Source organism: the organism of the source record quoted next, unplaced genomic scaffold (assembly GCF_019419815.1).
Source record: "Pyrus x bretschneideri cultivar Hongxiangsu unplaced genomic scaffold, Pyrus_bretschneideri_v1 Contig28, whole genome shotgun sequence".
Taxonomy (NCBI): Eukaryota; Viridiplantae; Streptophyta; class Magnoliopsida; order Rosales; family Rosaceae; genus Pyrus; species Pyrus x bretschneideri.
Window position 1 is genome coordinate 2,781,310 of NW_025999590.1, and position 25,296 is coordinate 2,806,605.

The 25,296-nt window shown below is 39.3% G+C and overlaps 1 protein-coding gene and 1 pseudogene across 1 annotated transcript; both read left to right on the forward strand.

Annotated features, from left to right (window-relative positions):
* The first annotated feature begins 1,413 nt into the window (after window positions 1-1,413).
* LOC103949635 (putative disease resistance protein At5g47280) lies at window positions 1,414-4,763 on the forward strand. The gene is made up of 5 exons (XM_009360740.3): window positions 1,414-2,134; window positions 2,458-2,852; window positions 3,079-3,434; window positions 3,524-3,729; window positions 3,830-4,763. Exons 1-5 carry the CDS (start codon window positions 1,429-1,431, stop codon window positions 4,639-4,641), a joined length of 2,475 nt encoding a protein of 824 aa, XP_009359015.2. The 5' UTR covers window positions 1,414-1,428; the 3' UTR covers window positions 4,642-4,763.
* Window positions 4,764-12,406: 7,643 nt separating this feature from the next.
* LOC103949762 lies at window positions 12,407-19,641 on the forward strand (annotated as a pseudogene).
* The last annotated feature ends 5,655 nt before the right edge of the window (window positions 19,642-25,296 follow it).

Here is a 25,296-nt window from a genome sequence, read left to right on the forward strand (position 1 = left end):
CAGGATCCTCACTCTTGGGCGATGTAGGATCTTACATATTCCCATTTCTACCTAGCACGAGGCCTTTTAGGAGCTCACTGGCTTCGGGTTCCATAAGAAATCCGAAGTTAAGTGAGTTTGTGTGATAGCAATCCCAAGATGGGTGACCCACTGGGAAGTTCTCGTGTGAGTTCCCAGAAACAAAATCGTGAGGGCGTGGTCGGGATCCAAAGCGGACAATATCGTGCTACGGTGGAGTCGAGCCCGGGATGTGGTGGGGGCCCGGGTCCAGATGTGATAATTTGGTATCAGATCCAATCCTTGACCGAAAATGTGCCGACATCGAGTCCTTAATAGGGGGTGGATTGTAACATCACACATCGCTCAGAGGAACGGATCCTATAAGCCTTATATGTATATTGTCATCTCTACCTAGCACGAGGCCTTTTGGGAGCTCACTGACTTCGGGTTCTATATGAACTCCGAAGTTAAGTGAGTTCGCGCAAGAGCAATCCCAAGATGGATGACCTATTGGGAAGTTCTCGTGTGAGTTCTCAAAAACAAAACTGTGAGGGGCGTGGTCGGGGCCCAAAGTGGACAATATCGTGCTACTATGGAGTCGAGCCAGAGATGTGGTGAGGGCCTAGGCCGGGATCTGACACTGTTCACTTTAACGAAAAACCACATTTTTACACTAAAAAATCAATCCTAGTACTATTCATTTTACCCTTTAATTTTTCCTTATCGTTAAAACTCAAAGTTTTCAAGCTATTTTCATTAGTTTTCCTTAAAAAAGAAAAAGAAAAATCAAATAGATAATTAAGAAGAAATTTGATTTTTATAATAAATTTTATCATTGAAGAGATAATTATTGATAATTAAATAATTAAATTTAAGGAATTTAACTTATCTTTACTAATTAATAAAATCTTTTTTGTCAACCAAAAGAGGGTGAAAAGACAAATTAGTCTTCTATCACACAAAAAAATGATGGGCAATAATGTAATTTCACAGGTTCAAATTTTACTGTTTTTTATTGAAAACTCACCTACATGTGATGTTAAAATACCTCAAATATTAAAATAAAAAAAATAAAAATCCAAAAACAAAAACCTCCCACTCCCTCCACATTCTCTCTCTCCCACTCCCCTTCTCATTTTCTAAAAAACTTTGTTCATACACTTGCAAATGCTAGTTTTAATAAAAGTAAAATGAAAGTGATGGCATACGGCGAAAAAAACCAATCTTTAAAAAGTTAGTTGAATAGTATTCAAAAAGAAAAAGAAAAAAAAAAAAAAGTTAGTAGACCAATTAACATGTCACAAATTATATAAAAGAAAGTCTTAGAAGGCAGAGAGCATAACTGAGAAGCATCGTCGAAACGCGCTATCCATAACAAGACAAACCATTTCACCTGCCGTAGTCGCACAGCTCCCACCACCACCAACAATGGCAGTGACGGACTTCTTCGTCGGCGAGATCACGATAGAGCTCCTGAAAAATTTAGTCGCCCTCTCCCGCAAGTCATGCAACAGCAGAGGAATCGCCGAGGAACTCAAAACCTCAGTCGAGCAGCTCCTCCCCATAATCCAAGAAATCAAGTACTCCGGCGTCGAGCTACCGGCCGAACGGCAATTCCAGCTCGACCGCATGTCTGAAGTTCTCCAGAAAGGCCTCGAACTGGTCCAAAAAATCCTCGCGACACCGCGCTGGAACTTTTACAGGCACGTCCGATTGGCGAAAAAGATGCAGGATTTGGAGAAGACAGTGTCCAGATTTCTTCAGGGCCCATTACAGGTCCATATCTTGGCCGACGTCCACCACATTAGGGCGGGGATGGATCAGCGGTTCGACCGGCTTGATTGGTCGAACCGGATGCTGGAACAGCGGCTTGGGACCTTAAAGATTGGGACTTGCGGGGGCGGGGGTGTCGGTAGCGGGTGGATGGAGGAAGCTGTGAGGAGGGTGGAGGAGGAAAGGCAGATGAAGTGGGAGGTGAGCAGTTCGGTGGTGTTGGGATTGGGGGTGGGGATGAAGACGGTGAAGGGAATGATTTTTGGGAGGGAGGATTTGAGGGTCGTTGGGATTTGTGGGATTGGTGGCTCTGGAAAAACCACTCTCGCTAGAGAACTTTGCAAGGATGATCAAGTTAGATGTAAGTAACTGAGTGCCTTTTTCGGATTGCGTACTTGTGATCATAATCGATTTTGCTAGAAGTGCTTTTATTTTATGAGAAACAAGTTGAAATTCGTATTGAAAATTCAAGTGCTTTTCAGATGATATAATCGCTTTTTCGCCAATTGTTGTCAAAAGCGTTTTTAGATGAATTTTCAAAAATCTGCTTTGTTTTCCTTCTTTTGAGAATGTTGTTTAATGGGTTTTATAGAACTTGAATTTTCTTTAATGGGTTCTCTAGAATTTGAGTTCTTTAGAATCAAACACTGACTCTGTTTTGTGTTCATCGCCGTTCGAATGCAGCTTATTTCAGTGAGAGAATTCTGTTCCTGACAGTATCACAGTCTCCAGATGTGAACCAGTTGAAGGCCAAGATTGTGCAGTTCATCATGGGGAACCAAATTCTCAGTCCCAATTCTGTGCTTCCCCAATGGAACTTGCAATATGAATGGATAACCACAACGAAAACTCTGGTGGTTTTGGATGACGTGTGGTCACTGGCAGTGCTTGAGCCGCTGCTCTTTAAGATCCCGGGCTGCAAGTTTCTTGTGGTCTCACGTTTCAAATTCCCAACCATTCTCGATGCCACTTATGATGTTGAGTTGTTGAGGGAAGAAGATGCACTCGCTCTGTTTTGTCACTCTGCTTTTGGCCAAAAGTCCATTCCTCCTGCTGCTGATAAAAATTTGGTCAAGCAGGTACTATCTTAGTGCCCGTTTGCAATTCTTTCCGCTCATAAGCGCTTTTGCTAGAATACAATTGCTTCTTTGAAAACCTCTAGAAAGTGCTTCTATAATGCATAATCACTTTCTATGTTCTACTGCCAAAAGTAGTCATAAGTCTCCAATCTCCATTTTTTGCTAATCAAGATGGGTTGTTTTGTGTTTCTTTACATCGGTAACTGATTGTTTTCTTGAACTTTAGATTGTTAACGAGTGTAAGCGGCTTCCTTTGGCTCTCAAAGTGATTGGAGCTTCACTGAAGGACCAGCCTGAATTGTGTTGGGCAAATGCAAGGAGCAAGTTGTCAAAAGGGGAAGCTTTTTGTGAGTCCCATGAGAACAATCTACTTCAACGGATGGCAACAAGTCTCGACTGCTTATCCAAGAAAGTTAAATCATGTTTCTTGGATTTGGGTGCCTTTCCAGAAGACAAGAAGATCCCTCTTGATGTCCTTACCAATATGTGGGTTGAAATACATGGCATCGAGGAAGAAGAAGCGTTTGCTATTCTTGTCGAGCTTTCGAACAAAAATCTCCTCACCCTAGTGAAAGATGCACGGTACGATGCTTAAAGTTCGGTACTTGATTTCTTGTACTTGAGTGTGATTAGTTTCTGTTTTGAACCCTTTGATTATATTAATGTTGCAGAGATAGAGACATATATAGCAGTTGCTATGACATATCTGTTACACAACATGATGTGCTGAGGGACCTTGCTCTTCATTTGAGCAATGATGGCAGTGTGAACGAACGCAGTCGGTTGCTTATGCCAAGAAGAGAGACTGAACTTCCAAGAGAATGGGAGAGGGATTCAGATCAGCCCTTTCACGCGAAGATTGTATCAGTTCATACCGGTATTAACATGCCTCAGTAATTGCATTATTGATTATGAATTTATTTGTTATGTTTAATCTTTCGTGCTGATTTAAACCGATTCATCCCTCGACAATACAGGTGAAATGAAAGAGATGGACTGGATCCAGATGGAGTTTCCCAAATGTGAAGTGCTGATTTTGAATTTTTCATCGGACGACGAGTACCTTCTTCCTCCTTTCATTGAAAACATGCCAAAGTTGAGGGCATTGATAATCATGAATTACAGTACATCAAATTGCATCCTAAATGGCTTTTCAGTCTTCTCAAACTTAACCAACTTGAGAAGCCTCTGGCTCGAAAAAGTATTTGTCCCTCGATTATCTACCATCCCCCTGAAAAATCTGAGGAAAATCTATATAATCCTATGCAAGATCAGTAATAGCCTTGATCAATCGGCCTTTCCTCGGCTCACAGAGCTCACCATCGATCATTGCGATGACTTATTCCAGCTGCCTCCGTGCGTTTGCGCAATGCCTTTGCTCGAGAACTTGAGCGTAACCAACTGCCACAGCCTATACCAGCTCCCACCTGATTTGGGAAGGCTGCAATCTCTACAGATCCTAAGGCTATACGCGTGTCCGGCACTGCGGACGCTTCCGGCCGGCATTTGCGAGCTACTTCGCTTGAAGTACATTGACATTTCCCAATGTGTAAATTTGAGATGCCTACCCATGGACATTGGTAAGCTAGCAAGTTTGAAAAAGATTGACATGAGGGAATGTTCACAAATTAGCAATCTGCCGAAATCCGCTGCAGCGTTACAGTCTCTGCGCCGTGTAGTGTGCGACGAGGATATTTCTTGGATATGGAGAGATGCAGAGAAGGCATTGCCGGAGCTGCATGTTCAGGTGGTGGAGAAACATTTCGATCTGGACTGGCTCGATGAATGAGCAAATTGTTGTACCATTGGTCAATGTTAATTTGTATAAACTTTGATGGAAATTGTAAATAATTTGTTCGTATGAAGTTAAATAATAGGAATTGAGATCCTCTCTGGATCTTTGTGTTTGGAGTTTCGGAGTCTGGACTACTCATTTTAAACCATACGGTCTCCATTAGTTCATCATACTAGTTCACCTAACATAAACTAAGAGTCCGAATCTCTTTTCAACCGCTCGGATTTCTTAGTCCTTAAACTTCGAACATAAAAATGTCAATTCAAATAATAGGATAAAAGTAGAGGATAATTCTACATGTGATGTTTCTGTGGTTCTGTTTTCTTTGAAGACTTCAGAAGTCGTTGGAGGTGCTTTCTTTTAAGGACAATCAGCTGATGATATTTGTAACGTTAGGACAAGCACTTTTGAATTATTTGTAACGTCTGATTGACTTCAGCTGGTCCAATTTTATTGAGCTTACATCAGTGTTTTCGTTAGTCTACCCTTATCCCCTCCGCCTAATACGACGTTAGCACACTTCCCAAAATGAAAAATAATAGATTAATTTAAGCTTGTGGATTAACTTAATCACAGCCGTTCATTTTTTAAATCATTGTTGTTAAAATTTACATAATATAAAAATTATTTAACTATTTTTTTATTGTACCGAGCAACAAAAATGTCATTTTACTGGTCCAATCGTTGTTAAATATGTAAACTCTTTGGTTTGAGTGAATTTGTACGACAAGTCCAAAACAGTCGTTAAAACCGTCAACATGTACATATAAAAATTGAATAAATCTAATTGCCAAGGGATGATTATGTGTTAATATATATGATCAGGGTCCATTATCTCCAAAATTAGGCAAACACGTATTGAGGAAATGGAGAGAAAACGTGTGTGGGTCCACGAGAGATAGAGACCTCCACCAAACCAAGTGAGTTGCCAGTCAATTTACAGGCTAAGTTTTCGGTCATAGTCCATCTTTGGGGCGTTCGCACTTTAGGTCTTAAGACTACGTGGATCATGAATGTATGTATATATTATATATTTTTGGGCAAATTCAGGTTACTGTTGCAGTCATATTTATAATAGGAATGTGATTGTGTAAATCCTAAGAAATATAGAAAAGTATTTTATATTCCTATCAGAAGTAGATTACCTATTAAATATTGTAATCCTAAAGGGAGATGTTTTTACATATCCTACTACATAAATAAAGGCGCAATGTGATGAATTAAACACACCTCACAATTAAATCACTCTCTCTTCTCTCTAACCATAGCTGGCCCCCTCTCTCTCTAAACCCTAGATCATTCAATCAAAAGCTGAGGAATTTGACTGATCATAGGAGGAGGTTATCTTCTACAAAATTCAAAGGCTTATTTCTGCTAATCAGGTACGCTTAAAATAAAAGAAGATATTTGAAACGTCCACGAAGCATGAAAATATTCCCCATATTTATGTTTTCCTTTCAATATATATAAATATATATTGTGTGTATATATATATATATATATTTGTTTCATGCATCACACAATTAAATTGCTATGTGGAATTTGTGAGTCAATGTATAAAATTAAATTATAAGCAATTTAAGGTTTTCTAAACCCTATGGGATTTCGAGAAAAAAAAAGCGAGAAAAGGGAATTGGATATGGTGCGACACACCCACCGCACCATCACTATGCAAGCTGAAACTAGGCCTCGGCCTGGGGTTAATTTGATTGGCCTGAATCCCTTCACTCATTTCCACCATGGCCCACACATCCAACCAGCCCATATTGGTTGGGTTTTTCCCCCCGCACACCGCAACCTTTAAGGTTGCTAGGTTTTGTGTTGCCCAGCCCAGCAGCCCACAACAACTGAAGCCAGCCATGCGGCTGGGCTTCTCGTGCCAAAGACCAAGGCCCCAACTTTCGCCAGGCCTCCCCGTGTGCTAGCCCACAAGCCAGCGTGAGCTGGGCTTGTCCCCGTGCCACCCCACCCAAGCCCGTGCCCTGCAGCCACCATGGGCTGCTTTCCTGCAGCCAACCCGAGGCCATTTTGGGCCATGCCTTTTACTCAAGGCACCCAACCCGAGCCCAATTATGTTTGGGGTTATATTTTCGACCCAATAATATTATTTTAATATTATTTACCTTCTACAATCGACCCCGTATGGTCCGATTTATTGAATTAATTAAAAGTGACCTGCAATCCATTAATCTGATAATGAATCCAAAATTACTGACCTGAATATCACTTTTGGACATTAACGATTCAATAATTTATTTTTATACTTTGAACCGTAACATACTTTCATAGTAACGAAACTCTCACACTTGAGTTCCCGAATAACCTCAAATCCATTATATTCAAATTAGTATATGCATTTTATGTTTCTTGCAGGAACCTCTCATTATGAACTAATTGTTCATAAAACTAAATTGAACCTGTAGTTTCAAATTTAATGCCTTTGAAACCCGAAGTTTTCATTCAAAACATACGACATGAAACCTATAGTTTTCCTGCATAAATTAAACCAATACATGTCTATAGAACCTATATGTTCTACGATATATGTCTATGGCTTACCATATGACTAATCATGTTTTTTTCCTTTCATTTTAGGGACATGTCGAACTTGAACAAGCTTGATTTCTCCGCTCTAGAAGTCTCTGGAAGAAACTATCTAAAGTAGGTTTAAGACGTGAAGCTCCATTTAACTGCAAAGGGTATTAAAGCCACTATCGAGACACCTATCGCCGATAAACATGTTGATGAAGCTCATAAGGTTACTACAATGATCTTCATTCGAAGACACATCCATGATGCGTTGCAGACTGAGTATCTCGCTGAGGGGGACCCATGCATCATCTAGCTTGCTCTGGCTGACTGTTTTGATCACCAGAAAGACATATACTTGCCTGAAGTAAGACATGACTGGCAGCATCTTCGCTTCCAGGACTTTAAGTCCGCAAATGAATACAACTCTGAAGTTTGTAGAATCCGTTCACTGTTGAAATTCTACAAAGTGGAACTAACAGAATCAGATCCCTTGGAGAAGACCTTTTCAACCTTCTATGTCACCAATATTGTCCTGCAGCAATAATATAGGGCATAAAAATTCACCAAGCTTTTCTCTGTTTTACTTCTCGCTGAAAAGTAGAACCAGCTTTGGATGAAGAATCATCAATCTTGACTTACTAGCTCGAACGTCGCACCTGAAGCGCATGCGATTAATTCTAGCAGCCATAAATGATGAAAGAATCGTCGTGGCCGTGGCACCGGCTGACAAGCCCCACCACTGGCTAAGGTTAACAAAGTGCCGCACCTAAGGGAAGAATTGTGACCTAGTAGAGTACACCGCTCGCCCCTAAGGTCCCAAACTTCAATAACAAGGGCAAAGCTCTCGTTCACAATGCTTCTACTGAACTGGACATGTGCTATCGCTGTGGATCAAAGGATCATTGGTCACGCGTCTGCCGAGCTTCCCCTGAGGCTATTACCAAGTATCATTCCCGTCGTGAGTCTAATTTTGCACATGTGGATCATCCGGCAAATGCAACTACATCAATAGAGATATCAGATTTTCAGGAGGCGTCAGCTTCTATGGATGACTAAATTAGACTTGTTTTTACGGTATTTACCCCTAGGGGCCAAACCCACTAGGAGTGGCCGACCCTACCCCCCTATTTTCTAGGTTTATGGTTTAATTTTGAACAATTTTTCTAAGTATTTGGAATAATTTGTTTGGTTTTGGTTTGTTTTGAATTATGGATTGTTATTTGAATGGATATTATTTTCTCGAATTGTTTAATTGAATGAATGGACTTCTATTTATGCATGTGACCGATTCAACCAATTTATTTCTAGATATGTCTAGTGGGGAAGTTAGTTGTCTGGCAGATAGTGCAACCACGCACACCATCTTGCGTGAACGACGCTATTTTACTAACTTAATACCCAAGAAAGCTCATTTAACAACTCTTTCAAACCCATCGAACATGATTGAAGGATACGGAAAGTCACGTATCATGTTGTCTAATGGTACAATCTTGATCATTAAGGATGCACTCTATTCTCCACGTTCCGGAAGAATGTTGCTGAGTTTTAGAGACATTCGAGATAATCAATATCATCTTGAAACCACTAAAGATCATGGTTTTGAATTTCTTTGTATCACTTCGTATGAATATGGCTAGAAGTATATTCACCAGAAGTTGGAACGTTTTCCGAGTGGGTTGTACATCACAACCATTCGCGGCATAGAAGCCCACAGTGTAGGCAACCCTATGCCTGAGTTCTAAGACACTTTGTTGCTTTGACATAATGGTTTGGGACATCCTGAACGTGATATGATGCACCGTATCCTCAAATTTTCACACGGGCATAAGTTACATCCCTATGTTGGACTTCCACCATGCAAAGCATGTTCTTTAGGGAAGTTGAATACTCGACCTTCCTATACAAAGATTATTCATGACCTCCCCTAAGTTTCTTCAGAGGATTCAAGAGGACATTTGTGGACCCATCCAACCAACCTACGGACCATTTAAATATGATATGGTGTTGGTTGATGCATCGACACGATCTTCAAATATTTGCTTGTTGCCAAACTCTTAGCTTAAATCATTAAGCTAAGGGCTCACCACCCTGATTATTCGATTATGTCGATTCGACTGGATAACACTGGAGAGTTTATGTCACAGACTTTTGATGATTATTGCATATCAGTAAGGATTGATGTGGAATATTCGGTGCCCCATGTTCACACCTAAAATGGCCTGGCAAAAGCTTTCATAAAGCGCCTTTAATTGATAGCTCAGACTTTGGTTATGCGAACCAAACTGCCGATATTTGCTTGGGGCTATGCAATGTTGCACACAGCTATGTTGGTCTGCTTGAGGCCCACTGCTACTCAACCATATTCACCGTTACAATTGGTCACTGGATACGAGCCTGGCATCTTGCATTTACGGGTGTTTGCGTGCGCCATTTATGTGTCAATAGCGCCACTACTACGTACCAAAATAGGTCCTCAGAGAAAAATGGAAATCTATGTCAGTTATGATTCGCCATCAATTGTTTGGTACTTAGAACCCTTGACATGAGATCTCTTTACCGCATGTTTTACGGATTGTCACTTTGATGAGACAGTCTTCCTGTTGTTAGGGAGAGATAAGTATGCTAACGTTCCCGTAGAACGCCGTGAATTGTCGTGGTATGCTCCCACTATGTCTCGTTTAGATCCCCACTCTGCCCAGTCTGAAACTGAGGTGCGATGAATTATATATTTTTAGAGCATTGCTCAGAGCATGCCAGTTGCTTTTAATGATTTAGTAACAGTAACAAGATCACATATACCCGCTACAAACACACCTGCAAGGATAGATGTACCCCACGTACATCCATAGCCCGTCTGGGAAGGTCGGACTGTCCTCAAAGGTGGGGAGGCCGCACCTTCCACGTGGCAAGGTACATTGACGGCTAGCTAATTATTTGCTCTGACCCTGAAGCGTGGCAGACCCCTTGGTTTAAAGGATTCACAACCCTAAAAGAGGAAAATGACACCAACTAGTGACCCTAGTTTGAATCCAACCATCGCTCACTCATCTGTTCCAACGCATGAGGTTATTCTAGATTACTATGATGCTTTAGACGAAACATGCTGGCCTCTCGAGAATCACAAGATTTTGGTCCACCACGCAATATTGGATGAGGTTTGGAATAGGAATGAGATGATTGTCGACAACGCATTCTCGTACTTAATATCTATTGACATTATGCTTAGCGATGATATTGAACCACGTTCCGTCGATGAATGTCGACGTAGAACAGATTGGTTAAATTAAAAACAAGCAATTTAGGTCGAACTCGATTCTCTCGCGAAACGTAAAGTGTTTGGACCTATGCAGGCACTGGAATGGTGTTAAAGACATTTTCCATTACCTCAAGGGTACTATGGATTTGGGCTTGTTCTATACCTGCGAATCTCCAAGTGTTGTCGTCACTTATGGTCCTCAGATTGATTATCGCCTTGTTGGTTACGCAGATGCTAGATATTTGTCTAACCCACATAGAGTACGTTCTCAAATGGGCTATGTCTTTACTGTTAAAGACACCACTATATCTTGGAGGTTTACCAAGCAAACGCTAGTTGCGACTTCGTCAAACCATGCTGAGATTCTCACTATGCATGAAGCATCGTGTGAGCGCTTTTGGATGAGAGAAGTTATGGAACATATTCGAAGCATTAATGGTCTTACATTAGTTGTTGACCTTCCTACGACGATGTTTGAAGAAAATAAAGCATGTATCAAGCAGTTGAAGAAGGGAGACATCAAGGGAGACAACACGAAGCACATAACAATTTGCAATCACCCGCAAGCCAATACTCTGGCTCACTACACTGTTGGAGTAAAATCTGGTTCTCACAAGGTTTTGTGGTCTCACAATCATTGTAAGTTACTTGAGGATCAAGTTAGGATTAGGGAATTAACTTGGACTTTACCGGTTGCAAAAGGAATGTAATATTAAGTTGTTATTCTTGCTGAAGGGGTTCCTAATCCTGATTGGTTAAGGAGATGTAGACATATTCAGTTACCTATTAGGTCTCAATGATGGGCTAAGCCAATTAGGTTAACATGCCTATATAAGTGAAGGTCTCTGCGTTTGCTGATACACGCAATATTCACAAACTCCCCATACGATTTGATTGCTGAGAATCAGTACAACGTAGAAGACTCTTTGAGCACCAAGCTTTCATCCATGGCGTCTTCAGGTTAGTTACTTACTTGCAAGCCAGTACTCTGGCTCGCTACACTTGGTGGAGGGGGAGTAGCACCTGAAAGCCGTGCTGCCGCAAAATACGCTTCAGTTGACTGCAACAAAACATATTATTTACTTTATCAAGGATTAAGCATAGAATCATATTTAAGATACGAAAATCAATATCAATTACGAAATTTTCAAAGTGCATAAAAAAGTGTATAGAACCAGTATTAGACCTCTGCAGACGTAACAATTGCTGCTCCCATCATTCCAAAGACATGGCTCGCTCGGAATATGCGTTTACCCCACTGAAACGGATACGGGAATCTAATCCTTCATTTCAAACAGCCATAACAAGTGTTATGAAAAAGAAAAATTCTTCTGAAGGGAATTTATTAACTTTATTACGCAAGAAGAGAGACCCCGATACATGTACATACCAAGGAAGGAGCAGATGCTATAAGGTAAGAGCGATCTGCACGGCAATTTTATTTAGTCTGCTGTTTAGCATTGTTATAAGCACCAGCCACCATACAAGCCCAATGCAGAGAAGCAAAGCAAACCTCTCGAGTATGTTATGGGCTCTAGGAAGAGCACACCTCAGATACTGCCCAAACATTATTATCATGTTAATCTTAGAACATTTATTCTAAGAACAAAAAGTGGCAGATCGGATAAAATTTACCTGTTGAGAACTGACGAGCAGGATCAGCATAGGCAGACCAGTTTCCACGCAGTTAGCGAGCTGTGCAGAACATAAGAGAGAGATCAATGTTTTGATAATATCCTTATGAATGTGATGAGAGAAATGGAGTGTTTTGTCAGATACATTACAACTGGAAAGCCCCGTGCAAAAAGACCAAGACCGACTACACAAACCACTGGCACGATAACGATTGGACTAAAAAATCTGATGGAGAAGAAAATGACGGTTTAGAAAATGATAACGAAGAAGAATGTCAGGTTGAGGCTTCAAGCATCACTCTTGAGATAACCGTATGAATGGATAACCGTAATATGAATGGATGATGTGTGGTCGCAAGGAGCAGATGCTATCATGGGGAACCAAATTCTCAGTCCCAATTCTGTGCTTCCCCAGTGGAACTTGCAATATGAATGAATAACCATAACGAAAACTCTGGTGGTTTTGGATGATGTGTGTGATGAAATTGAGGTTTCACCATAAAACCAGTTGGGAATATGGGGAGTAGGCCAAGACCATATAAGCACATAGCAAACCTTGTCCCTCACCGATGTGGGACAACTCTCAACAGTGAAGTCACTGGCAGTGCTTGAGCCGCTGCTCTTTAAGATCCCGGGCTGCAAGTTTCTAGTGGTCTCACGTTTCAAATTCCAAAACGTTCTCGATGCCACTTATGATGTTGAGCTGTTGAGTGAAGAAGAAGCACTCTCTTTGTTTTGTCACTCTGAGCTGTTGAGGGAAGAAGAAGCACTCTCTGTTTTGTCACTCTGCTTTTGGCCAAAAGTCGATTCCTCCTGCTGCTGATAAAAATTTGGTCAAGCAGGTACTATCTTAGTGCCCGTTTGCAATTCTTTCCGCACAGAAGCGCTTTTGCTAGAATACAATTGCTTCTTTGAGAGGCTCTAGAAAGTGATTCTATAAGTCATAAGTCTACTGGTAAACATAGTCATAAGTCTCCAATCTCCATTTTCAGCTAATCAAAATGGGTTATTTTGTGTTTCTTGAGATCGGTAACTGATTGTTTTCTCGAACTTTAGATTGTTAACGAGTGCAAGCGGCTTCCTTGGGCTCTCAAAGTGATTGGAGCTTCATTGAAGGACCAGCCTGAATTGTGTTGGGAAAATGAAAGGAGCAAGTTGCCGAAAGGGGAAGCTTTTTGTGTCTCCCATGAGAACATTCTACTTATACGTATGGCAACGAGTCTCGACTGCTTATCCAAAAAAGCTAAGTCATATTTCTTGGATTTGGGCTCGTTTCCAGAAGACAAGAAGATCCCTCTTGATGTCCTTACCAATATGTGGGTTGAAATACATGGCATCGATGAAGAAGAAGCGTTTGCTATTCTTGTCGAGCTTTCGAACAAAAATCTCCTTACCCTGGTGAAAGATGCAAGGTACAATGCTTAAAGTTCGGTACTTGATTTCTTTTACTTGAGTGTGATTAGTTTCTGTTTTGAACCCTTTGTTTATATTAATGTTGCAGAGATGGAGACATATATAGCAGTTACTATGACATATCTGTTACACAATATGATGTGCTGAGGGACCTTGCTCTTCATTTGAGCAATGATGGCAGCGTGAACGAACGCAGTCGATTGCTTATGCCAAGAAGAGAGACTGAACTTCCAAGAGAATGGGAGAGGGATTCAGATCAGCCATTTCATGCGAAGATTGTATCAGTTCATACTAGTATTAACGTGTCTCAGTAATTGCATTTATTGATTATGAGGTTAGTCATTATGTTTACACTTTCGTGCTGATTTAAACCAATTCATCACTCGATAATGCAGGTGAAATGAAAGAGATGTGTTGTAAACTAAAATAGAAAGGAACGAAGTTACCCGAAAAAAAAATAGAAGCCTTGAGTGGTGAATAATTCGTGGGATGAGTCGCGGACTAAGTCGCTCTCTTTAAGACGTTTTGCGGCTTTGCCCAAAGTGTGCAAGCAGTTCACAAACACCACGTCGTACCCAGGTTAAAACAACCCAGAACCTTATTCTGATAAGGTTCTTCCTTGCACAATGGAAGAACCTTCAAACTTGCACCCTTTCGATATGTTGCTATCAATCTATGTAAAACTTCTAATTTTTCCTTATTTACTTTTTGCAAATCGCATGACTTCAATTTCAATTTTTTCTATCTTCTGTATCTAAATATATATATATATATATATATATAAGAAAATAGACGTTGGGGTTGCTAAATGATCAGAAATCAAGGGAATTATTATGAGGATTCAAAACCGTAGGAAATTAAAAAGAAGATTGAAAAAGGGACAAGACCAAACCATACAAATCACAACGGACAAAGTTATGTATATAGACTTGATCTTGGAATCCCATCTTTAATAACAGCTTACGTTTTATATTTAATGTTTGTAATAAACCAAAATATAAATATATTTTAAATAAAAACATATTTACTCCAACAATCCCCACTTGTTTTTGTTTAAGCAACATATTATTAAGCTATGCATAAGTAAAGGTGTTTCTCAACTTGAACCTATACATAGTGTTAGTCATCCAAATTATACTAGAGTAACTTACAATTTTGAACTCTATTTCTGACAACATTATACACATAACTTTATTAAGGTGAAGTTTGCAAAGCTAGTACATTACGGCCATGTGCTTGTATCCCAGTATAGTGAATGCTCTATAAACTTGCCCAAGATTTCATAGGAAGCGGCCTCACTTCCACATTCACATAGGTAAGACTATCAAGGATATTCCTGCAGCTAGATATCCCACTCAACATAGAGTATAGACCTTACTAAAAGAAAAAAAAATCTCAACCTAAAAACGCTTTAGGATGTCATGCTGCTTAAGGATAGACAAGGAATAATATTCCAAATTAAAATTAGCAAGACTTCACTCATATCATTTGTGACTCGTTATTACCCTTTGAACCTATTTCTTGGGATTTCCAGTCTATAGGTTGGGTTGCTATCGCAAATTGCTCAATTTTCTATGGGCTTTAGTCCCATACCTTTCGAGGTTTTCCAAACCTTTTCTCCTGCTAGTCCTTTCATCAAAGGATCAGCTAAGTTTTCTTCATACCGTTTATGATCCACTCTTACAGCTCCATTAGAGAGGTAATCTCTTACAATGTTGTGCTTACGACATATCTGTCGCCTTTTCTCGTTATAATTACGGTTTTGCACTTTAGCTATTGCCGATGTGCTATCACAATGGATCAAAATTGCTGGAATCGGTTTCTCCCATAAAGGGGTATCTAATAGTAAGTTTCTCAACCATCCTGCTTCTTCGCTTGCCATAGCTAGCGCTATTAATTCTGACTCCATAGTAGACTGAGCCAAGATAGTCTGTTTCTTAGACTTCCATGACACAGCCCCACCACCAATACTAAAAATATATCCACTAGTGGCTTTAGAGTCATCTGAAAGAGTATTCCAATCAGCGTCGTTGTAACCTTCTAGGCCAGCGGGAAACTTCTCATAGTGTAATCTAAAATTCATCGTTCTTTTAAGGTATCTCATAAGCCTCTCTATAGCATGCCAATGCTCCAAACTAGGTCTGCTAGTAAACCTGCATAAAACTCATATGGCATAAGATATATCAGGCCTAGTGCAATCAGTAGCATAACGAAGGCTACCAATAATACTCGCATACTCAGATTGTTTAACATGCTGACAATCAAAATAATTATACTTTTTTAAAAAAATTTCTATGTAGTGAGATTGATCTAAAGAAAACCCATGTTCGGACCTAGTTATTTTCAAACCAAGTATTACACTAGCTTCACCTAAGTCTTTCATATCAAAATTAGCACATAAGCAAATCATCCACATATAGGCATAGTATAGTGCATATATTACTTTCAGACTTATAATAGATGCATTTATCACTTTTATTTATTTTAAAACCATTCGAAGTAACCAAACTATCAAATTTTGCATGCCATTGTTTAGGAACCTGTTTCAATCCATAAAGTGACTTAATCTAACTTGCAAACTTTATTTTCTTGTCCTGGAATAATAAAACCTTACGGTTGATCCATATATATTTCTTCCTCTAATTTACCATTTAAGAAAGCTGTTTTAACATCCATTTGGTGCACAACAAGATTATGAATAGAAGCTAAAGCAAACAATACACGAATAGATGTTATTCTAGTCACAGGTGAATAAGTATCACAGAAATTAATATTTTCTCTTTGTCTATAGCCTTTGGCAAAAGTTGGGCTTTAAATTTCTCAACTGATCCGTCTGGTTTTAATTTTCTTTTAAGAATCCATTTGCAACCTATTTTTTTGCAACTGGGTGGAAGATCCACCAAGTGCCAAGTTTGATTTGACTCCAGGGAGTCCATTTCATCATTTATAGCTTATTGCCATAAATCTGCATCTAAAGAAGTTAAAGCTTCTTGAATTGTATTAGGATCTTCTTGTAAGTTATATACATGGAAATCAGCTCCAAAATCTTTAGCTATTCGAGCTCTTTCACTTTTCCTAGGTTCTAATGCAGATTGACTATGTTCTATGCGAGTAGGTTCATAACTTTTAGAAGAATTAGAACCCCCACTATTTCTAAGATTAAAAGGAAATTTATTCTCATAAAAATTAGCATTAAGTGACTCAATTATGACATGTTTTTCAAATCATAAAATCTATATGCTTTGATATTACATGCATAACCAATAAAAACCCATTCATATGCTCTACTAGCCAATTTCGATCTTTTTGGATCAGGTTTACAAACATAAGCTAAACAACCCCAAGCTCTGAAATACAACACATTTGGCTTCTTCTTTTTCCAAATTTCATAAGGAGAAATATTCGTTTTTGAGTTAGGAATTCTATTTAACACATAACATACATTCAACACAATTTCACCCCACCAATAAGAAGCAGCTCCAGAACTAAGTAAAGTAACAACAGTCAATTCACAAAGAGTTCAATTTTTTCTTTCCGCTTTACCATTCATTTCAGGAGAATAAGGAGCAGTAGTTTCATGAATAATTCCATTAGACTTAAACAAATTAACAAATTTAGTGGATTCATATTCTTGTCCTCTATCACTACGAAATCTTTCAATCTTACGATTAAATTGATTTTCAACTTCAGTCAAGAAAGTTTTGAACATGTCAAAAGCTTCACTTTTACTTTTCATAAGATAGACAAAACAGTAATTTGAACAATCAATAAAATAACGTTTTCCATTTCTAGTTAACACTCTATTAAATTTGCATATATCGGAATGAATTAAGTCAAGTGGCTCAGATTCTCTATTGATAGATTTATGTGAAGTTCTAGTGATTTTAGCTTGACTACAATATTGACATTTTTCAAAATCATTCAATGATAAGTTGGGTAAAAAACCTAAGTTACTCATGTTCTTAACCAAGCGTTTGTTAATATGACAAAGTCGAGCATGCCAAATATTAAAAGAAGACAACATGTAAGCAAAAGTAGACATTTTATCAACATTCAATTTAAACATTTTATCAGTAGCATATCCCTTTCCCACAAAAACTCCATTTTTAGTAAGAGTATACGTATCTGCTTCAAACGTTTGAGTAAATCCAGCCTTGTTAAGAAGAAAATATGAGACTAGATTCTTCCTTATTGCTGGAGTGTGCATCACATCTTTCAGTGTCATGGTTTTTCCAGAGGTCAACTTCAACTCCACCTCTCCAGTACCAGCAACATCAGTTGAAAGCGAATCACCACCAACACCTTTCTTCCCTGAGCCACGTAATAGGTCTTGAATAAGGAAAGATCATAGCAAACATGGCGAGAAGCACCATTGTCCACCCACCATCCCTCGGATCCATCAATTACGTTGATTTCTGATATCATTGCAATCAGTTGCCCTTCAACAATATTTGCCTGAGAAGTAGAGTTTGCCTTATAATGCATGGTAGATTGAATGAGTCTTAAAATTGTTGTAAACTGAAATAGAAAGGAATGAAGTTACCCAAAAAAAAAATAGAAGCCTTGAGTGATAAATGATTCTTGGGATGAGTCGAGGACTAAGTCGTTCTCTTTAAGACGTTTCGCGGCTCTGCCCAAAGTGTCCAAGCAGTTCACAAACACCACGTTGTCCCTAGGATAAAATAGCCCAGAACCTTCTTCTGATAAGGTTCTTCCTTGCACAATGGAAGAACCTTCAAATTTGCACCCTTTCGATATGTTGCTATCAATCTATGTAAAACTTCTAATTTTTCCTTATTTACTTTTTGCAAATCGCATGACTTCAATTTCAATTTTTTCTATCTTCTGTATATATATATAAAAGAAAATAGACGTTGGGGGTGCTAAATGATCAAAAATCAAGGGAATTATTATGAGGATTCAAAACCGTAGGAAATTAAAAAGAAGATTCAAAAACGGACAAGACCAAACCGTACAAATCACAACAGACAAAGTTATGTATATAGACTTGATCTTGGAATCCCATCTTTAATAACAGTTTACGTTTTATATTTAATGTTTGTGATAAACCAAAATATAAATATATTTTAAATAAAAACATATTTACTCCAACAAGATTGGTTCCAGATGGAGTTTCCAAATGTGAAATGCTGATTTTGAATTTTTCATCCGACGACGAGTACCTTTTGCCTCCTTTTATTCAAAACATGCCAAAGTTGAGGGCATTGAATTGATAATCAGAATTAAAGTACATCAAATGCCATCCTAAATGGCTTTTCAGTCTTCTCAAATTTATCCAACTTGAGAAGCCTCTGGCTCGAAAAAGTATCCGTCCCTCAATTATCTACCATCCCCCTGAAAAATCTGAGGAAAATCTACATAATCCTATGCAAGATCAGTAATAGCCTTGATCAATCCACCTTTCCTCGGCTGACAGAGCTCACAATCGATCATTGCGATGACTTATTCCGGCTGCCTTCGGGCATATGCGCAATGCCTTTGCTCAAGAACTTGAGCATAACCAACTGCCACAGCCTATACCAGCTCCCAGCTGATTTGGGAAAGCTGCAGTCTCTACAGATCCTGAGGCTATATGCGTGTCCGGCACTGAAGACGCTTCCGGCCAGCATTTGCGAGTTACTTCGCTTGAAGTACATTGACATTTCCCAGTGTGTAAATTTGAGATGCCTTCCCATGGACATTGGTAAGCTAGCAAGTTTGGAAAAGATTGACATGAGGGAATGTTCACAAATTAGCAATCTACCGAAATCCACTGCAACGTTACAGTCTCTGCGACGTGTAGTGTGCGACGAGGATGTTTCTTGGATGTGGAGAGACGCAGAGAAGGCATTGCCAGAGCTTCATATTCAGGTGGTGGAGAAACATTTGGATCTGGACTGGCTTGATGAATGAGCAAATTGTTGCACCATTACCAATATTAATTTGTGTGGATTTTGATGTAAATTGTAAATCATTTGTTTATATGAAGTTAAGTGATAGGAATTGAGATCTTTTTCAGATTTCTGTGTCTGCAGTTAAGGATCAGGAGATCCAGAAGACTTATTTTAAATGTTGCGGCTCCCATTAGCCTATTTCACTTGTCCACTTCACACAAACTAAGGGTGCGAATCGTTTTTTGCAACGACTTGGATTTCCTTGTTCTTGGGATCCAGACACAGAGATTCAGAGAGGATATAGATTCAAATAATAGGGAAAAAAAATTAGAGGATTATTCTACATGTGTTTCTGTGGTTCTGTTTTCTTTGAAAACTTTAGAAGTCGTCGGAAGTTCCCTCTTTAGTGACAGTCAACTGATGATAGGCGACTAAGAAGCAACAAAGTGACTTATTTCCCAAGCACTTTAGCCTGAAGCCAAAAGTTAGAACAAGCACTTTTGAAATATTTGTAACGTTTGATTGACTTCAGTTGGGTCCAATTTTATTGAGCTTACATGGAAAGGGATCTTTCCAGATCCCTTCCACCTAATCCACCAAACCAACAAATCCGGACTCTTGAAATTTGATCCAATGATTACAAACAAAGGATCCCATTTAAAATTATAATAACTTTAATAGTTGGATCAAATTCAACAGTCTGATTGTTGGATTTGATGGATTAGGTGGAAGGGATCTGGAGATGATCCATTTCCAGCTTACATAAGGTCTCGTTTGGCATGCCGTATTAGATATCGGATAGTACTATTTAATACTATCCGATGTTTGGTGTCATTTCGTATTAAATTAGTATTGAATTATTTATGCGTCTCCGCCTATTTTATACAATGCACGCCGGATAACTTATACACTCCAAATCGTTGGTATTATTAGTCAGGTCGCTGGAAACAAAATCAAGTTGGCTCTTTTTCCATCTTTCTCTTGTTGAATACTCCATCCTTTTCCCAATCAATCTTCTCAAACAGTATTCATTCTCTCTCTCGACAAAGAAAGAACAAGAGTTTGGGGTGTGCGATTGTATATGGTTGATGGGGATAGGGATGGGGATTGGGTGGTGGAATAAGTTGGAATTGTGGCTAATCGAGGAACAGGATGTCGACCTGCATTTGCAAATGCTCATGGCAAACATCCATGGTGGGAACGTTTTCGTCTGGATCAGAGGTGGTGGTTTTTAGTTTTTTCCAATCAAATCAACGGGCTCTAATACCAAATTTGGTTTTAAATTGGGAAACTCGGTGCCATAAATGTTCTTCAATCTCCTTTTGAGGAAGTAAATGAAGATGATAATCTTTGATTCTTTGTACAGTAGCAACTTTTATTAATAGGAGGAAGAATTACGGACAAAAACAAGTCCAAGATGAATTGAGTTTTTATTTTTTTTTAACTGAGAGCAGATCTGATCGATGCTCTTTAATTTGTTAATTATGTTAAAAAGTATATATAGACATTATTTAAAATAAATAAAAAAATGTTTTTTAATCTGGTACTGCACCAAACGCCCGATTAAATAGTCAGTACGCCCGACTAAATAGTCAGTACTATCCGATGACAGATTATCCTATCCGACTGAAATAATCACTACAATCTGAGTTGCCAAACGAGGCTAAGTGTTTGAATTAGTCTACCCTCATCCCACGGTCCCATCTATCCCACTTATCCCCTTCCCCTAATACGACTTTAGCACACTACACCACACCCAATATTAAAAATAATTGATTAATTTCAAGATTCTAAAAGATTTTAAACACTAGCCGGGTGGTAGGCAGGGGTTTAATGCCTAGGCGGTTAGGCGAAACTTAGACGGGCGCCTAGTCGGGCTTGGCGGATTTAAGTAAATTTATAAAATATCTTATAAATAAGTGTTTATTTATACTTGAAAAAACATATACTTATAATGTATTGAGAATTTGAAAAAATGTAAATAAAGTTTAGAGACCCTAATGAGTTTAAAATTGGGTTCGAAACGTTCTGAGTTTTTAAATTTTGGGGTTTGAATCTTTCTATGTCACATCCCGGCCAGGGGCGGAACACTTCCCGGGCCCGCTCCACCACCGTAGCACAATATTGTCCGCTTTGGGCTTACCATTCCCTCACGGTTTTGTTTTTGGGAACTCACGAGCAACTACCCAGTGGGTCACCTATCATGGGATTGCTCTAGCCCCCTTCTCGCTTAACTTCAGAGTTCCTACAGAACCCGAAGCCAGTGAGCTCCCAAAAGGCCTCGTGCTAGGTAGAGATGGGAATATACATATAAGGATCACTCCCCTGGGCGATGTGGGATGTCACAATCCACCCCCCTTAGGGGCCCGACGTCCTCGTCGGCACACCACGGCCAGGGTTAGGCTCTGATACCAAATTGTCACATCCCGGCCCGGGGGGGGACCACTTCCCGGGCCCGCTCCACCATCGTAGCACGATATTGTCCGCTTTGGGCTTACCATTCCCTCACGGTTTTGTTTTTGGGAACTCACGAGCAACTTCCCAGTGGGTCACCCATCATGGGATTGCTCTAGCCCCCTTCTCGCTTAACTTCGGAGTTCCTACAGAACCCGAAGCCAGTGAGCTCCCAAAAGGCCTCGTGCTAGGTAGGGATGGGAATATACATTTAAGGATTACTCCCCTGGGCGATGTGGGATGTCACATTCTATATGGGTTTCTCTGTTTCGGCTTCATAAATTGTTAGGTATCTCTTTTGATTTGGAGGCCGATCAATGACATACAGTGTACGAATGTGCGATTAGGAATTTTGGGGTTCCTCAAAGTTTTTGGGTTTGTAGGATGCGCAGAGCTTCTAGGTTTCAAGTCTGAGATGAAAGCTTCTTGGTTTGCACAGAGCTTTTAGGTTTCTGGTTTTGCACAAAGGTTCTGGGTTTCTAGGTTTCGACTAGCATTTCGCCTAACACCGCCTAGACCACCTAGTGCCGCTAGTGCCGCCTAGGCGGCCGACTAGACCCTCCCCGATTTTATTGAACGTTTTGTCCAAAATCGCCACAGAACCTCACCGCCCAACGCCTAGACACCGCCTAAACCAATTTTTAGAACACTGATTAATTTAAACTTCTAGACTAATTTAATAACAGCCATTCATTTTAAATCATCATTGTCAAGATTCACCTAAATTTTTTTTTTTTTTTTTTTGAAAAATGGAATTTTATTGATAACGAACAAAGAAGTTACATCGATGTAAAACTAACCTCTCAAAACAAAAAAATAAAAATAAAAGGTTGGACCTAAAAGAAGATGAAGCTCTTTCCAAGGCTTAAAGGTGGATCTTTGAAGATAGTGTCAATGGTATTTGTCAATCGAGTGAAGGCCTTTGAACTAGTATGTTCAAAAAATACTGAGTCGCCCAATGGAAAAACAACTTTATCTGAGGTTGAGCAAATGGCATCAAGCCTTCACAAAGGCTTAAAGGAGACATCAAATGGATAGAATGTTTGAAAAATTATTACAAACTTAAAATTCGATTGAAGATGGTGTATGAATATGGCCTGATACTGTTCATTTAAAAATAATTTTTTTTTGTAGGCTTATAATTATAGATAGGGCTATGTTTAACTCCTTAAGTTGGAGATGACTTTACAAAATGAATAAGTTATTGGGGTTATATAAGATCATTAGAATACTCGTGGTTCTGTTGTGATAGCGAATGACGTGTAACTCAATTAGTCAAAATATACATCCTTGCATACGAGAATCCAACTCCCCTTCCCCCACTATAGCTTGTATAAAAAAGAGTGCTACTAGGCCCATTCTATTGTCTTATTTTTCCATCCACATTGCAAAAAGTGAAAACAAAAGGATTGAAAAACTCAACAACAAAAAAAGTAAAAACAAAAGGAATGAAAAACTCAAAATCAAACCAACAACTATAACGCCACCAACCCCAGCCATTGACAATAAATCAGTATCTTTTTTTTTTTATTTTTTATATGCTGCCCTTGTTTTCTTCCTCTCTTTTATTCCTATCTCTCTATCTATCTCCCCGCACCAAATTTAATTATATTCAACACAATAACATCAAAATTGAAAATTCTAACTACATTTTCTATTGCAATTGAAAATTAGAAGAAAAAGCAATGGAGAGGGTTTGGGGAGAGGGTGAGAGGGGACGGAATAAAGATATATCGCAGGGAAGAGTGAGATAGGGGAAGAGAGAATTAGGGTTGGGGTAGGAATACCGAGGAAAATGAGGGGAGGAAGAAAGAGGGGTTGAGCTCTTGCATTATTTACTATTGTTCTTTACATGGGGCTTTTAGATCCGGATCCAAAATCATAAATGGTTTTTAGAAGTGAGTCCAGTTATCTAATTACATGTTTTTTTTTTTAATTTCTTGTATACTCATTTTACATTTCCTAAAAATATTAAAAATCAATTAAAATCTTCTAATATTATGTATTAGAACGAATACTAATTACACAACACCCAGAAGGTGAATCCTACATGTGTGACGTTCTGTCAGAACCACCGTCAAGTCCTCGTGAACCACCAAAGCTGCTTCTAACTAGAACATGGAGGGGCGCAAAACAGAAAGTGTGAGTGAGCAAAAACAAAGCTTTTCAAAATCATTTCATTAACAAAAGTTCTAACCCTTTGCTGTAAAACCTGTATAGTTTTCCAGAAAATAGAATATACACATATATCGAAAACGTGTTCAGAAATATGTCATGTCGAACGCCTCCACATAAACTGTAAGTAACACAAGTAATGTCAATCAATGCAAGTAACATGTCAGCCGGAGTCACCTAATGTGACATGTACGGCTGAATCCAGAGCTCAAATCCCCAACTCATTGACTATACCTGCACACAAGTCGGAACCACCTAAAGTGGTCTGTACGACAGGACTGGGTGTAAATAAATATGCTCAAGTGCTACGATCACTTGAAAACTGGGCGAATAATCGCAGGTCACCTACGAGTTAGAACCACTTATAGTGGTCTGTACGACAGGACTGTGCACCCAACTTGGATCCAAGATGAGCGTGTGGTGCGGGAGGTGAACATCATGTGAAAGACTATGCCCTACTTTGGGCGAGAGCCCCAACACCGAGGGTGCAAGTTATGAGCTCTCTATGCATCTCACATAACCATTAATGCACAATCATAAACTATAAACCTACCTGGCACTTACCTGTGCGTCCGCAGCACTAAATATACATATATACAACTACTAATGCATAAATAAATAGGCAAACGTTATGCATGGCATTTAAAACCTATAAACATTCCATTTCATTTTCTGGGAAAAACCACAAGTATATAGGTATATATGGAAAACTAAAAGCCCACTCACTGGTATATGGAAGAGTCATAACCCCCTTGCCTCGAGTGACTGCGCTCGTCTTCAGGATAGGTCTCACCTATATGCGAAACAACTATAAAAACATCAATTTAAAGAGCATAACCAAAACTAGGTAATAACTTCTCATACAATGCTCAAATGGGGTGTATGAATACACCAACGTGATCTACTCAACCTCATGAACATCCCCATATTTTTAAAATAATTTTTCAAGGCTCCACGTGCCGGTGAGGGCACGGCCCTACGCGTTCCCACGCGCGGCCACGTGCCAGGCACACTGACGGCGTCAGTTAACGCCGTTAGGAATATTCTGTTAAACCCTAATAGATTCCGTTAAATCTGACTGACTGCGTCAAAATATTCTGTCCAAACTGATGGAATATTCCTTCATCTTCTCCGGCGAGACGCCGATCGTCGAAAACCTGGAAAAAACTTCAAACCCTTCGTTCTCACTCGTTTCTTCACCAATTTCTATGAAATTTGCACCAATGGAAAGCTGGAGATGAGTAGAACAACGTTATACCTGTTTGAAACCTCAAAGATCATAGGATTGCGC

Excerpts from the sequence above, each read along its gene's own strand:
- LOC103949635 (XM_009360740.3), top strand. The coding sequence starts at position 1,429 with ATGGCAGTGACGGACTTCTTCGTCGGCGAGATCACGATAGAGCTCCTG. Across the intron at positions 2,853-3,078 it reads ATAAAAATTTGGTCAAGCAG|ATTGTTAACGAGTGTAAGCG; the intron begins GTACTATCTTAG and ends CTTGAACTTTAG. Across the intron at positions 3,730-3,829 it reads GATTGTATCAGTTCATACCG|GTGAAATGAAAGAGATGGAC; the intron begins GTATTAACATGC and ends TCGACAATACAG.